Source organism: Schistocerca piceifrons, chromosome 7 (assembly GCF_021461385.2).
Source record: "Schistocerca piceifrons isolate TAMUIC-IGC-003096 chromosome 7, iqSchPice1.1, whole genome shotgun sequence".
In the NCBI taxonomy this organism is placed as follows: Eukaryota; Metazoa; Arthropoda; class Insecta; order Orthoptera; family Acrididae; genus Schistocerca; species Schistocerca piceifrons.
The window spans coordinates 28,771,028-28,785,791 of record NC_060144.1 but is presented as its reverse complement, the minus strand read 5'-3'; the positions used below and the strand labels follow the sequence as shown (position 1 = coordinate 28,785,791).

The 14,764-nt window shown below is 41.3% G+C and overlaps 1 protein-coding gene across 2 annotated transcripts in view; it reads right to left on the bottom strand.

The window, feature by feature from the left end:
• The window catches only part of LOC124805230 (cyclin-dependent kinase 7), an 84,238-nt gene that overhangs the window by 55,964 nt on the left and 13,510 nt on the right, over positions 1 to 14,764 (bottom strand). For both annotated transcript variants that reach the window (XM_047265732.1, XM_047265733.1), the window contains exon 4: positions 12,716 to 12,888. In XM_047265732.1, the coding sequence (XP_047121688.1) occupies positions 12,716 to 12,888 (173 nt within the window). The remainder of the gene's footprint in view (positions 1 to 12,715; positions 12,889 to 14,764) is intronic.

Below are 14,764 nucleotides of genomic sequence, written 5' to 3'. Positions count from 1 at the left end.
TTTGTGGCACAACTTGACTAGAAGAAGGGATCAGTTGGTCGGACACATTCTGAGGCATCAAGAGATCATCATTTTAGTATTGGAGGGAAATGTAGAAGGTAAAGATTGTAGATGGAAAACAAGGCACGAATACACTAAGCAGATTCAGAAGGATGTAGGTTGCAGTAGTTACTCAGAGATGAAGAAGCTTGCACAGGATAGAGTAGCATGGAGAGTTGCATCGAACCAGTCTCTGAACTGAAGACCACAACAACAAAAACAACAAAATTGCAAGTCACATACTGCCACCTGTCAGCCAACAGATACACTCCGTTGTTCCTGCTTACTGTCATAGTTGCGATGTTTCCCAACGTCACTCACCATGTGTGTCTCATTGTTTAGCTGGCATGAATAACACAATTCATAAATAAAAACTGGGAATACTCGCATATCAAGATCTGATTTTGTGTGCAGGGAGAGTGAATCATAGCTCCCTATCAAGAAAAAAGGGAAAATAATATACTTCAGGAATGTTTATTCAACAGTCTGTAAATACACAAAAAATAACTTTTTGAAGAAAGGAAGTTTTTAAATATCACACCAAAATACAAATTACACTCATGAGACAGTTCACATTTTCACTACTTTTGTAGATACTATTAAAATTGTATCTTTCACTTTTCTAAACATTTCATTGTTTACATCAGAGTAAGGGGACAAAGTTTCAAAGGGCTTCTTAAGTTGATAATTGAAAGTTAAAAGTTTTGTTAATATACTCATTGAAAGTGATTTTTTTACCTTTAACATTATTTACAAAGAAAGCTACAATAAATTTTTTATAGAAATACAATAATATACTACAATGTATCACTTTAGTATCATACATTTCTATACAGTGGAGTGTGGTAAATTGTTGATTTGGAAATGAAATAAAAAATGAACCCTTAGAAACTTACACTTTTATTTTCCTCATACTGGACAATAATGGAAGTTTCTAATTACATGGTTTAAACAGTGTATCTGGCAAATGTCTATGTTGTGACAGTGCCACGACATTTAACAGTGCCGCCACGACAGTACGTGCAAACGGCGATAGAGGCGCTCTGCAACTCGGCTGAGCGCGGGAGCGCCACCTAGCTATGAACGGCGCCGGCCACATGTCACGGCACGGCAGTCGAATAAGAGATACTGAGTTGTTATCACGTAACGAGCTATTGTTTCTAAGTATCCACGCAATTATTGGTGATTAAAGGCTATAACACTTTTTGGTGACGAGGTCAGATATTTTCACTGTGTTGTGGATTTGTGTGTTCGTGACGGGGCAGACATGAAACAGCTTATGCAAGCGCTCACTGAACAACAAACACAGCTGACGACTGCTATACAGGCACAACAAACACAGCTGATGGCTGCTATTCAGGCGTTGTCGACGTCGCTTACTCATCGTCTGTATTCCTCTTCTCCGCCTCCATTCCCTCCTTACGACGAGGCCGCTGAAGATTGGGAGGATTATGAGAAGCGTTTGCAGCAACACTTCTTGGCTTTCAGCGTTGTCGACACTCCTATGTGTAAGTTGTTATTTCTATCTTGGATTTCCCCACGGATCTATCAGCTGCTATCTCAGTTAGCCCCTCTGCGGGAACCTGCCTCTCTGTCCTTCCAAGAAATGTGTGACTTATTGTCTAACTATTACCGAAAAAACACCCACGTCGTTGCCACCCGCATGGCGTTCTGCTGGTGTCGTAAACAGCCCCATCAATCTTACCGGGCTTGGGCGGCGGAACTACATGGTCTGAGTAGGAAATGTCAGTTTATCATGGACACTCATCATGAGTCTTATGCTGATTCAATGGTTAGGGATGCTATTCTATGGCTTGCTCCTGATAAAGAAGTCCGGCAACGTGCCCTACAACTGCCAAACCCATCGTTGTCGGAAGTTCTAAGCATCGCTCAATCCTTTGAAGTGTCTCACGCTGCTGGCGCGCAAATAGACGCGTGGTGTGATGTAGGCACTGTACAGTCAACTTTCGACACGGACAATTTGCCTCTTTCACAGGAGAACGAAGATGTGGCGGCAGTTCACTCGTGTAAACAACATCGCGTTGGGCCGCAACGCTCGCAGCGACAACAGCAACCACAGAAGCAGGTTCGTTCCTAATTCATGTAGGAAAAAAGGCCACATTGCTTCTGTGTGTCAGTCCCCTAAAGTTCCTGTCGACGAGGACGAGGCATCGGACATGGTTGTTAACTGTGTGCTTTCTCAAACAAATAAGTTGTTGGTTATTGTTCGTGTTCTGGATAAAGACATTTGCATGCAAGTGGACACTGGCTCTGCAGTAACTCTCATTAATTCTCGCATGTATTTGGAGTTGGGCTCCCCTCCCTTGTCTCCAGTTACACGAAATCTGAGAACTTATAATAAACAGAAAATTCCTATCATGGGCCAGTTTGATGCTTCCACTGCCTACAAGTCTGTTGTTAGGCCGCTCACGTTTTATGTGGTGGATCATGCGGGCACTGAAAACCTGTTCGGTTATGATGCTTTCCAGTTGTTCGGGTTCTCCATCGATGATGTGCACCTCATATCTGAGGATATTCCGTATCAACAGCTGGATGGATTGTGTTCTGAATTTTCGTCCGTGTTCTCTGCTGGTCTGGGTCGTGCCAAGGATTTTGAAGCCCACATTACTCTTAAACCTACAGCTCCCCCTAAGTTTTTCCGGGCGCACCCTATTCCGGTGGCATTGCGTGCACCTGTCAAGGCTGAGATAGACAGGATAACAGCTTCAGGGATTCTCCTTCCTGTTACCTCCAGCGAATGGGCATCGCCAATCGTAGTGGTTTCTAAACCAAACGGGAGTCTGCGATTGTGTGGTGATTTTAAAGCCACTGTCAACACTCAGAGCCTCATTGACACTTATCCTATTCCCCATCCTGAGGAGTTATTTACCAAGCTCGCTGGGGGCCAGTTCTTTTCCAAACTTGACTTATCGGAGGCGTACTATCAGTTGCCGTTGGATGCTTCTTCCAAGGAATTTCTCGTCATCAACACTCCTTGTGGGTTGTTTCAGTACCAGCGGTTACCATTTGGCGTCGCTAGCGCGCCGGCCATTTTTCAGCGGTTTTTGGAACAGCTCACGGCTTCCGTTCCCGGCTGCATAAACTATCTGGATGGCATTGTTGTCACGGGGGCCTCCACTGAGGAGCACCTTCGCAATTTGCGTTCACTGTTTCGGGTTTTGCATTCGGCTGAGTTGAGGTGCAATCTGGCCAAGTCACAGTTCTTCCAACCCTCCATTGTGTATCTGGGTTTCCACTTGTCCCGTGAGGGTATACGTCCTCTACGTCAGCACGTTGTGGCCATTAACGCTCTATGCCGGCCGTCTACAGTCAAAGAACTTCAGGCGTTTCTAGGCAAGATTGTTTATTATCACAAATTCATTCCATCCGCAGCGGCGGTAGCTCATCCTCTGCATCAGCTGTTACGCAAAAACGTCCCTTTCTGTTGCTCCGGCGAGTGTGAGCAGGCTTTTGTCCACCTGAAGGCTCATTTGCAGTCGGCGCCTTGTCTTGCCACATTCCGTCTGGGTCAGCACTTGGTTCTGGCGACTGACGCGTCACTGTATGGCCTAAGGGCTGTTCTCACCCATCGGTATGAGGATGGGTCGGAACGACCCATCGCCTATGCTTCCAAGACCCTCAACGATGCGCAACGGCGTTACTCTCAAATCGAAAAGGAGGCGCTCGCTATCATTTATGCTCTCAAAAAGTTCAGCGTTTTTTTGTATGGTTCTAAGTTTCACCTCATCACCGACCACAAGCCGCTGGTCTCTCTGTTCAGCCCACTGGCGTCGCTTCCGGATAAGGCAGCTCACCGCCTGCAACATTGGGCCTTATACTTGTCTCGTTTACACTATGAGATTCACTATCGCCCCACGGCCCAGCACGCCAACGCTGACGCATTGTCGCGATTGCCAATGGGCCCCGACCTGATTTTCGATCGTGATGAACTACTCTGTTCCCCCATTGATGAGGAAGAACGTCGTGCGGTCGAGGGTTTTCCACTTACAGGTTCACAGGTAGCGTCGCCTACTGCGCAGGACCCGGTCCTGCGTCAGGTGATCGGTTTTGTTCAATGGGGTTGGCCGGACAGGACCAAGGGCCGGACATCAGATCCCCTTCGCAACTACCATGCCTTGCGCCTTCGTCTGTCTGTTCGTGATGGTGTTGTTCTTCTGGCCATGGGTCGTGGTGCCAGCCTCTCTTCGCAAAGATGTTCTCAAACTGTTGCATGAAGGCCATTGGGGTATTTCTCGGACTAAGTCCCTGGCCCGCAGGCACGTTTATTGGCCCGGTATTGATTTGGACATCGCCCACATGGTTGCTGCGTGTGGTCAGTGTGCTCAACAACTGGCTACACCTCGTACAATGCCCTCTCCGTGGCCTGATCCGGCGCAGCCATGGGAACGGGTGCACGCTGACTTTGCCGGCCCCTTCCTCGGTACTTATTGGCTACTGTTGATTGACGCCTTCTCGAAGTTTCCGTTTGTTGTTCGATGTCCGTCGCCCACCACTGCGGCGACGACGCTGGCTTTGTCCAAAATCTTTGCGCTAGAAGGTCTTCCATCCATGATCGTCACGAACAATGGCCCTCAGTTCTCTTCGCAGGCCTTCCGTGATTTTTGTACTGGACACGGAATTCATCATGTTACAGCACCGCCCTTCCATCTGCAATCGAATGGGGAGGTCGAGCGCCTTGTCCGCACTTTCAAAAGCCAGATGAAAAAATTCCTTAGTGATTTTTCCACAGATGACGCTCTGCTGCAATTTCTGAGTTCTTACCACTTCATGCCTCTGGGTGATCGCAGCCCTGCTGAACTCTTGCCTGGCTGCCAACCACGCACTCTACTGCACCTGCTTTACCCTGTCAGGCCTTGTGCTGTGTCCCCTGGTGCGGGAAAATACTCGGTGGGCGCCGACGTGTGGGCACGAGGGTATGGATCTCGCCCTAAATGGATTCCAGGGGTGGTCAAGGCTCTTCGCGGCCGCCGGCTTTGTGAAATACGTACGGACGACGGCATGGTGGTTCGCCATTACGACCAGATGCGCCCACGGGTGGTGGCCACGCCGGTGCCACCGCCCCTTCCTTTGCCTCCACCAGCCCGAGAAGCCAGTCCTGTCGCTGCTGCTGATCTACCGTACGTGTTGATGCAGCCGACGTTGCTACCGCTTCCGAGTACACCGGAACCGGCCCCAGTCGCGACGCCGCCTTCTCCGGGACCCATTTTGCTGGAGCACACCCCCAGGTCCACGACACCTCTGGATGCTGCTCCGGAGTTTTCACCCATCATCTCGTCCAGGAGGCACGTTCCACGCACGAGCTTCCGTCCTGGACATTTTCGACCACACTCTGGTGTCTCTACGCGGGATCTTCTCGGGGCCTCACAAGAGGCCATGGATGTCTCCCCACTGTCCATGTCTCCAAGGAAGTGAGGGTTTTTAAGGGGGGAAAGTGTTGTGACAGTGCCACGACATTTAACAGTGCCGCCACAACAGTACGCGCAAACGGCGATAGAGGCGCTCCGCAACTCGGCTCAGTGCGGGAGCGCCACCTAGCTACGAACGGCACCGGCCGCATGTCACGGCACGCCAGTCGAATAAGAGATACTGAGTTGTTATCACGTAACGAGATATTGTTTCTAAGTAAGTGTGTTTGAATATCCACGCAATTATTGGTGATTAAAGGTTATAACAGTCTACCTTCACAAACCACACACTGCCACAGTCATTTTCTGAAATTCTCATGCACTCTTTCAAGCATGTCTTCTGGTGTGCCTGCAATTTCAGCCTCAATATTGTTCTGTAAGTCTTCCAGGTTGTTGGGATGTTAATAATGCACCTTTGCCTTATGGCAACCCCAAAGAAAAAAATCACATGGGGCTAAGTCCAGTGATCGTATGGGCCAGTTGAGATCCCCCGTCCGAGAGATAAGCCTTCCAGGAAACATTCGCCTCAAAATTGCTGTGTGCCGGACCGAGGCTCGAACTCGGGACCTTTGCCTTTCGCGGCCAAGTGCTCTACCAACTGAACTACCCAAGCACGACTCACAACCCATCCTCACAGATTCGATTCTGCCAGTACCTCGTCTCCTACATTCCAAACTTCACAGAAGGTCTTCTGCAAACCTTGCAGAACTAGCACTCCTGGAAGAAAGGATATTGCAGATACATGGCTTAGCCATAGCTGGAGGATGTTTCCAGAATGAGATTTTCACTCTGCAATGGAGTGTGCGCTGATATGAACACAGTTTTAATCTGCCAGGAAGTTTCATATTAGCACACACTCCACTGCAGAGTGAAAATCTCATTCTGGAAACATTCCCCAGGCTGTGGCTAAGCCATGTCTCTGCAATATCCTTTCTTCCAGGAGTGCTATTTCTTCAAGGTTCGCAGGAGAGCTTCTGTGACGTTTGGAATGTAGGAGACGAGGTACTGGCAGAATTGAAGCTGTGAGGATGGGTCGTGAGTCATGCTTGGGTAGCTCAGTTGGTAGAGCACTTGCCTGCGAAAGGCAAAGGTCCCGAGTTCAAGTCTCAGTCCGGCACACACATTTAATCTGCCAGGAAATTTCATGTGGAAGAATATCTTCCTTTTTTTCAGTAGTCTTTTTCCACTCTACCACATACACTATCAGGAGCCATATAGCTGTGACCAAGAATAAGGAAATAATATACCAGTTCATTAAACGTTCTTTATCTCACGAAGGGCATTGGTGTCCATTTTTAAGTGGTACAGAAGTCATAAAATAAATGCATTTCATTAGGACCAATTTCTGGCTGGCACACTTCAAGGTTTCTGAGAAAATCAAATAGAGAAGAGACTACTTTGTTGCATCAGTTTGGTCTTTCTGTTTTAAGCCCAGTATAAAAAGCAATCCTTTCCGCTGTCTGTGGTCAGCAATGAATCGGAATGCACAAACCTGGCTTGAACAGAATACTTTACCTAGAGAGAGCTATGGTATTGGCTAATGCTATTGTATTTCAAAACATACTTTAATCGCATTTGAACAATGGAAAGTACACGGAGTATCAATAATATTACGAAAAGAATAGACTGCTATTCACTGGAAAGATGACATGTTGATTTGCAGACAGGCTCAATGGAAAGACAGTTACACATTGAGCTTTTGGCTAAAGCCTTATACAGAAAAGAAAATGAACACATTTGCACACGCACGCACACCTCACACACACACACACACACACACACACACACACATGCACGACCAACATCTCCAGCTACTGTGGCCAAAATGGAATTCTGCCGTAGGAGTGGACATTCTGTAGCGGTTAAACACTTAACTATCAGTGCTGAAATGGATGTATGTGAGGGTTTATTTTTTCAAAGGTCTGTTCTTAAGTTGCTTGAGTGTACTCAGGATTTCAATTTTCTGTTAAAATAATAAAAACTTGGAACTCTATGTTAACGGCTCAATCTGTAAATAAAGAAGACCAGGTATTTTCTGAATTATGAATGTACGAAAATACCTTGTCTTAAAACTCTCCAGAATAGGAAAATCTGCATTAAGTCTTTTGGTTAGGTGTGTGTACTAATCAATGGCTTACTCAAAACATGAGGAATCTTTTTGTTACGCCAAACAGATTCCAACTCAGTTGCCAAAATATTGGGAAAACAGAACTCACTTCAGACACAGGCCTGCATAACTGAGCAAGCTTATCATACTTTGAGTACAAAATATCCCCACCACATAGCATTTGCAGAGTGTAAACAAACTGGTGTGCTACTTACAATGCTCCTAGTTTTTATAGAGATCTGTACCATGCTACCAATCCAAAGAGTTAAGCTAACACCACTACATCCCAAAAACGTCAGCAATCCACTGCCACATTGAATGAACCCATTGGTTGAGCCTTGTGAAGTGCCTGTTTTTTAAAATGACCCATGGGACACACAAAATAGTAAGGTACAAATGCAAGCAGCATTGTGCCCTAGTTCTATTACAATGGAACGTTAGAGTTCTTCACTGTGTTTCGCTGAATGCATCAATACCATCCCCTTACATTTATACAGTTCCTCATAAATGAATGCCAAACAGCAAAAACTACAAACCTCTAGACATTTCCTTACTGTGCTGTCAGTGTTAATCTTCTACAATGTTTCATATTAACATTCTCACTTCTTGACATTTGTAAGCAGAGATAAAACAATAGTTGCTAAATTTAACACCAAAGTACAATGTCTGCATATGCTGATAACGAAAGAAGAATGGAAGGGCAGTTAGTAAGTTTACCATTTTATTCATGTCGAGATCATAGGAGAGAAATTCACGCTAGACAAGGATAGGGAAGGAAATAGCTCATGATATCTCAAAGGGAGCAGATCAGCATTCCTGACATGATTTCACAAAAAAAAGCCTAAATCTGAATGGCTGGAAGTGGATCTGAACCACACTTCTCAGAGATACAAATTCAGTGCCACAACAGCTGCATAATTCCACTCAGTGTCAGTACTGTCTCTGTCTCTCTCTCTCTCTCTCTCTCTCTCTCTCTCTCTCTGTGTGTGTGTGTGTGTGTATGTGTGTGTGTGTGTGTGTGTGTGTGTGTTTTTAACTGTACTACTTGTAAAGAGAGTGTTGGCTCCAGTAGTCTATTGGTAAAGTGTGGTAAAGAGCGTGCTTGGAAACCGAAAGATCACAGAATCGAATCCCAGTCAGAACATGGAATATCTCATGTTACTCTTACCCACTTCTCAGTTATGTGAAGATTTCCCAGAAAGAACACATGGTTTGGATTTAACGTTCAACTGTAGATCCCCTTCCCCTGGTGAGAGTACTGGGTTTGTGGTGTCCAAATGAGAGACTTGCACCAGGCCTCTGAGCAAGACAGAATGATAATAATGATAATTATTATTATTATTATTATTATTATTTCTATCTTTACTCAGGCGTTATGTCTGGTTAAAAATGGAAAGTGACACGGACCTTGATCAAGCGTGACTTCCTTTTAACTGTATGGTATATGTTATATTGCATTTAGGAACTTTCGGGTAATTGAACATGTATCAATAATTACGGATTTCTGTAGTTGTATATATAAGTTTGGATGTAGCTGTATTGCATTGATGTACTGGTGGATATTGTGTGGTATGACTCCTGTAGTTGATAGTATAATTGGTATAATGTCAACTTTATCTTGATGCCACATGTCCTTGACTTCCTCAGCCAGTTGGATGTATTTTTCAATTTTTTCTCCTGTTTTCTTTTGTATATTTGTTGTATTGGGTATGGATATTTCGATTAGTTGTGTTAATTTCTTCTTTTTATTGGTGAGTATGATGTCAGGTTTGTTATGTGGTGTTGTTTTATCTGTTTGTTATGTGGTGTTGTTTTATCTGTTATAATGGTTCTGTTCCAGTATAATTTGTATTCATCATTCTCCAGTACATTTTGTGGTGCATACTTGTATGTGGGAACATGTTGTTTTATAAGTTTATGTTGTAAGGCAAGCTGTTGATGTATTATTTTTGCTACATTGTCATGTCTTCTGGGGTATTCTGTATTTGCTAGTATTGTACACCCGCTTGTGATGTGATCTACTGTTTCTATTTGTTGTTTGCAAAGTCTGCATTTATCTGTTGTGGTATTGGGATCTTTAATAATATGCTTACTGTAATATCTGGTGTTTATTGTTTGATCCTGTATTGCAATTATGAATCCTTCTGTTTCACTGTATATATTGCCTTTTCTTAGCCATGTGTTGGATGCGTCTTGATCGATGTGTGGCTGTGTTAGATGATACAGGTGCTTGCCATGTAGTGTTTTCTTTCTCCAATTTACTTTTTTCATATCTGTTGATGTTATGTGATCTAAAGGGTTGTAGATGTGGTTATGAAATTGCAGTGGTGTAGCCGATGTATTTATATGAGTGAGTTTTCTAATTCTGACTGGCGTATCCTGTTATTTTTGATTATTACACAGATCTGATCAGCTAGTCGTTGTTCTGTTAAAAATTTTAATTCTGGGTATCTGATAATAAATGTTGTGTATACTTGTGATCTGTATCCAGTTGTGTTGGTCCCTAGGTTTGTTGCTTGGTAATAACAGAACATGAGGTGTCGATTAACTTCATCTGACCATCTCATCCTCTGTCTTTGTTTTCCTTCTAGGGTGGTTGCAGGAAGCATATCTTGCAAAACACCTCTATTTGGATTTAAATCATTTTCCAGTTGGCTAGCAGTGTCGTTACCATTGTGGGCGGGCATAGGGTTCAAACGTCGTCCCCGACCATGACGGCGCTTGTCCGAGGCTTCTTTAGTTCTGTCCTGAACCAACTAATCACACTAAAAGGAGGGTTAGCCCTATTAGTGGTTTGTGCTTTTCGTCGCCTTTTACGACTGGCAGAACATACCAGAGGCCTATTCTTTTCCCGGGCCTCCACGGGGTTTATTATTATTATTATTGCCATTATTATATTCATCAAATAAGTGAATTTTATAACAAGCATCGATATGAGCCAGGTGCTGACAGTCAAGGCAGTCAAGACAAAAGAACACAAAAAGGGTACTACCAGAAAGTGAATTAAAGTGAACTAAGGGAGAGAGCGGGGGAGTGGGGGGGGGTGGGGGGGGCCATATGTTGTTTGTTTGTGATATTTTCAGGAGATATGAAAGCTTGTATACTCACGGGTCTTAGAGACTAAAAAGTGATTAGTTGCTGATCAAAGAATTTCCAGATGATGAAAACTGGAAGACAGAAGATTAAATATATTTCCATTTGAAAAGAAAGCATAGGGTGCAAAATTCAAATAGGAAAAATATGTAATAGAAAGAGCCACAAATAAAATATGCTTCTTCCCCATAATTTCAATAAGATATAATTGTATGTAATTGTGCCAGAAAAGCAAACTATTTTCAAAACAAGCATCTGAAATATCACTGATGCCTCCAGTACAACTGAAATGTCATTATTTCCAACAACAAAATAAATGCATTTTGAACATTCAGGGGGAAAAGGAATATCTTTAGAGACATGTATCAATGGAGTCTTTGGCAGAAATATTTCTTTAACGTACAACCAAAGGCAAATTTCTGAGGAAAAAATTATATAACATCAAAGTTATTTGAGAAAAATGGTTAATTCATTTTAATATGTCTCTGTTGATCAAGTCTCAATGGTAGGGAGAACCACTTATTTTAAAGAAATGCATTATTATAATATGCACCAACTAGGCTAATTCTTAGCACTGCTGAAATAAGGTAAATTCTTTACTTACACACTTGGTACTTGAAGCAGAAATTAAAGAGACTGAAGTATTTATTATTTTTGAGGAAATTTCAGACATTTCTCCAGTATTAATGCCAAAGATTTTCTTCTCTTTTCGTTTCCCTGTGTTGCACGTGAAATAATCTCAGTACTTCCAGTGAATGTAGTATGAATACTGAATGCAGTGAAGCAAGGTATCCAAGTTATTTTCCTAGTCTTGACTTGGTCTACCAGTGTGAATAAATTACATAAAATTATTTAAAATATGTGCTAATAGAAAGTCTTCCTTACACGTTAAATGGAACTGGTCTATTTTCTTCCTATTGTAAGCAGCTGTACTTCCAAATAGCTTTACCATTTCTGGATTTTATGGTACAACTGCACCTAAATTAAATGCAAGTTTGCTTATTCACATCTTAGCATCAGGAACAGAAACAATAGCCAAAGAAAGCAGTTAGGAACAGAAACAATAGCCAAAGAAAGCAGTTACAAATGTACAGGGAGCATCATCAACCGATGATACCACTATTTTACTATGGAACTTACAACTCTTCAACCAGAAACAAAACCAGAACACGATGCAACAGTGATTTTGTTCAGTGATCTATATAATGACCCTGCACTAGATTCAAAGTGCGGTATATAAAAACCTGATTTATTCAATATCTTGTCAATGCTTAATCCAAATCCTGGCATAAAACATCAAAACACACACCCATCCCAAAAATTTCAGCAGCAATTGCTCATCAAAGATTTATGGACCCCTCCATGAACCATATTGAGAGAAAAATAGAATCTGTGGATCATGCAGGTGAAAATGTGATCTTAAAACTACAAATGATATACATTCAGACCTTTAATTATTGTTGTTACACCCTACTGTTATTGTTGCAAATTAATTCTTCATTTGAAAAAATAAATTGACAATACTACAATAAGAATGAGAATTTTGAAAGTTTTTGCAACTCTTCTGAGTTTTACTGCATTCTGAAAATGGAGCAGCCAAGGAAATATATAAAGTAGGTCCTATCATGACAGCTATATAATCTGGAAAGGATTATTGTAAAAAGTCTCAAATACAAGTAGGAAGATTTAGGATGATTTGTAAACTGCAAAAAAATGTTACAAATTATGTTTTTCAGCAATCTAATAATTTTCCAAGGAGATAAAAAGCATCAAAAAAATTAACTTTCACAAATCAGTCCTTAATTATCTCAACCAAGTAATGACAGATATAACAACAGCTACACTTATGACACAGTATGAAACCAGTTACAGAAAAACCAATTATCACACAAAACTCAAATTGAACCACTCAGTGCAGTTCACTTGTCTGAGGCTGTGGCAATAAATCCAATGTCCTGGCAACTAATGAAATAATGATGCAGCAATGAGAAGCTTTTTAATTGGAAATTTTTTATATGCTGATCACATGTATTATGAATTTCTTTCTTACCCTGTGTAGGATCCAGTGCAAATGAAGATGTTCTAACCCCTGAAGAGTCATAAGCATGTATGCCTTGATATTTGCTGGTGTCATTACAATAGTGTTATCTCTTATTACAATTTCTAGATCAGTATCCATGAAGTCAAAGACTAGTGAAACATTAGACCTATGGCCAAATACATCTGTAAGAAAAGAAACATCTTGCTAAATTGATCACAGATACGCAAATGCCTTTATACTATTACTCCAACTAATCATACATCAATACATTGTTTGAAAATTCTAGATAACATGTTATGGAAAAAAAAAAAAAAAAAAAAGAGAGAGAGAGAATTTCTAAGGATGCAAAGAGAAATAATCCTGAGATTAATAGTTGACGTGAAAATCCAGATATATGCCCAATGAAGACATGCAAGGAAGTTACCAAAGACACAAGTTGATTCAGATGCTGCTCAGTTGAATAACGATAACTTGTTTATGTACATTTCAAATAAAAAAGAAGAAAATATCAAAGAAGTCGAAAGGTGTCAAACTGAAAACAGTAATGAAATTAACAGACAAGTGGTAAATTATATGGAATATAAAACTATAACTAGGTTGGACAAAAAAAAGTAGAAATATGATGTTAGTTCTATTTTACAACACAGACAAAACTATTTTACATTTCCTTCTCCTTTAGCACCCATTTGAAAATGAAGTATGTATGACTCTGAAAAAAGTATCTTTGCAGATATATTTGGCGGGCTTTAAGCTGCATTTTATTAATTACACAAAAGATAAATTTCCTGTCAGCTGTATGTTTCAATTGAAAGGCAGCCTTTTAGTTAAAATATTCATTTGAGTGGAAATTTATCTAATACATGATTAATTTTTTTACGTTAATACAATAACAGAACTGACGATCAAAATCTTCGCAGACCATGCTTTATCATAACGAAACCAATTCTAACATTTCATCTACTATCAGAACTCAAATCGTTTCTTCAGAAGATGAAGAGCACTGGGTAGAGTAAAGAAAATGTATCTTGAGGAGGGGGAAAACTGCATAACTACCTTAACTTAAAGAAACAAAGGAACAAGTTTGGATTGATGGAAAGAAAGCAGTAATGAGGGATTTTTTAAATAATAAGCACAAGCAGACAAATAACACAAACACTTAGAAAAGTTAATAAGTCTGAGTAACCATACTCCTGGAGAAGCTGTTGCAGTTGCTACAACTAAAACATAGTTTATCCTATGCGCAATGAGTAATCATAAGAGCTGAATATTACTGTATTTCTCATTTAGCAGCTCACTATAAATGATATTTTCTCTCCTTACCACATTCCAAATGAGATTTTTTTTACACCAATATCTTTTCACACTTTGCCACGTCTTTTATATATGCACATACGCATTTCAATAAAGGAATCAGTTCCACAAGTTTGTGATTTAATATTTTCTTGGAAATGTGTCTGTATGCATTATTCATGAACACTGATCATATTGCATGCCCCTTCCACTTTCCCACCCTCATGGATGATGGGTAGATGCAAGTATGCCAATCAGACATGCTAATAAATCTCTACACTCCATACTATATTTTCAAATCTACAAGATACTGTAATATCCCATAAAATCCTGTAATACACTGTAAATGCCAAGCCGCCTGCATAAAGGCCAGAGATGGACCAAAGCATTACTGACTTGTTAAATTTGTGAATCTGCTTTTTCTCTTAAATAAATCGTCCAGTTTTTCTAAAATTGTAATCATTTGTTTGTCCGTACATACACATCACATCTACCAATTACAGTCTCATTCAAATTAATTCCTTTGTGGTGCATTTTTTTTAAAGTGTACATTTTTTTCTCTGTCAATTAAAACTGGGGGCTGCTAATTGTTCTGGAAATTAGTGCAGTGAAGCAGCTTTGTCACTGACTGTTAAAACCACAGCATTATACCACTTGTGATGGACAGGATCTTGCCTGGTTGTAATCTTGACCCATTCATGTAGAACCAAATTCAAGCTACATAATGTACGAAGTAATTTTTCCATGTGTACCAAAATTTACTGTTCC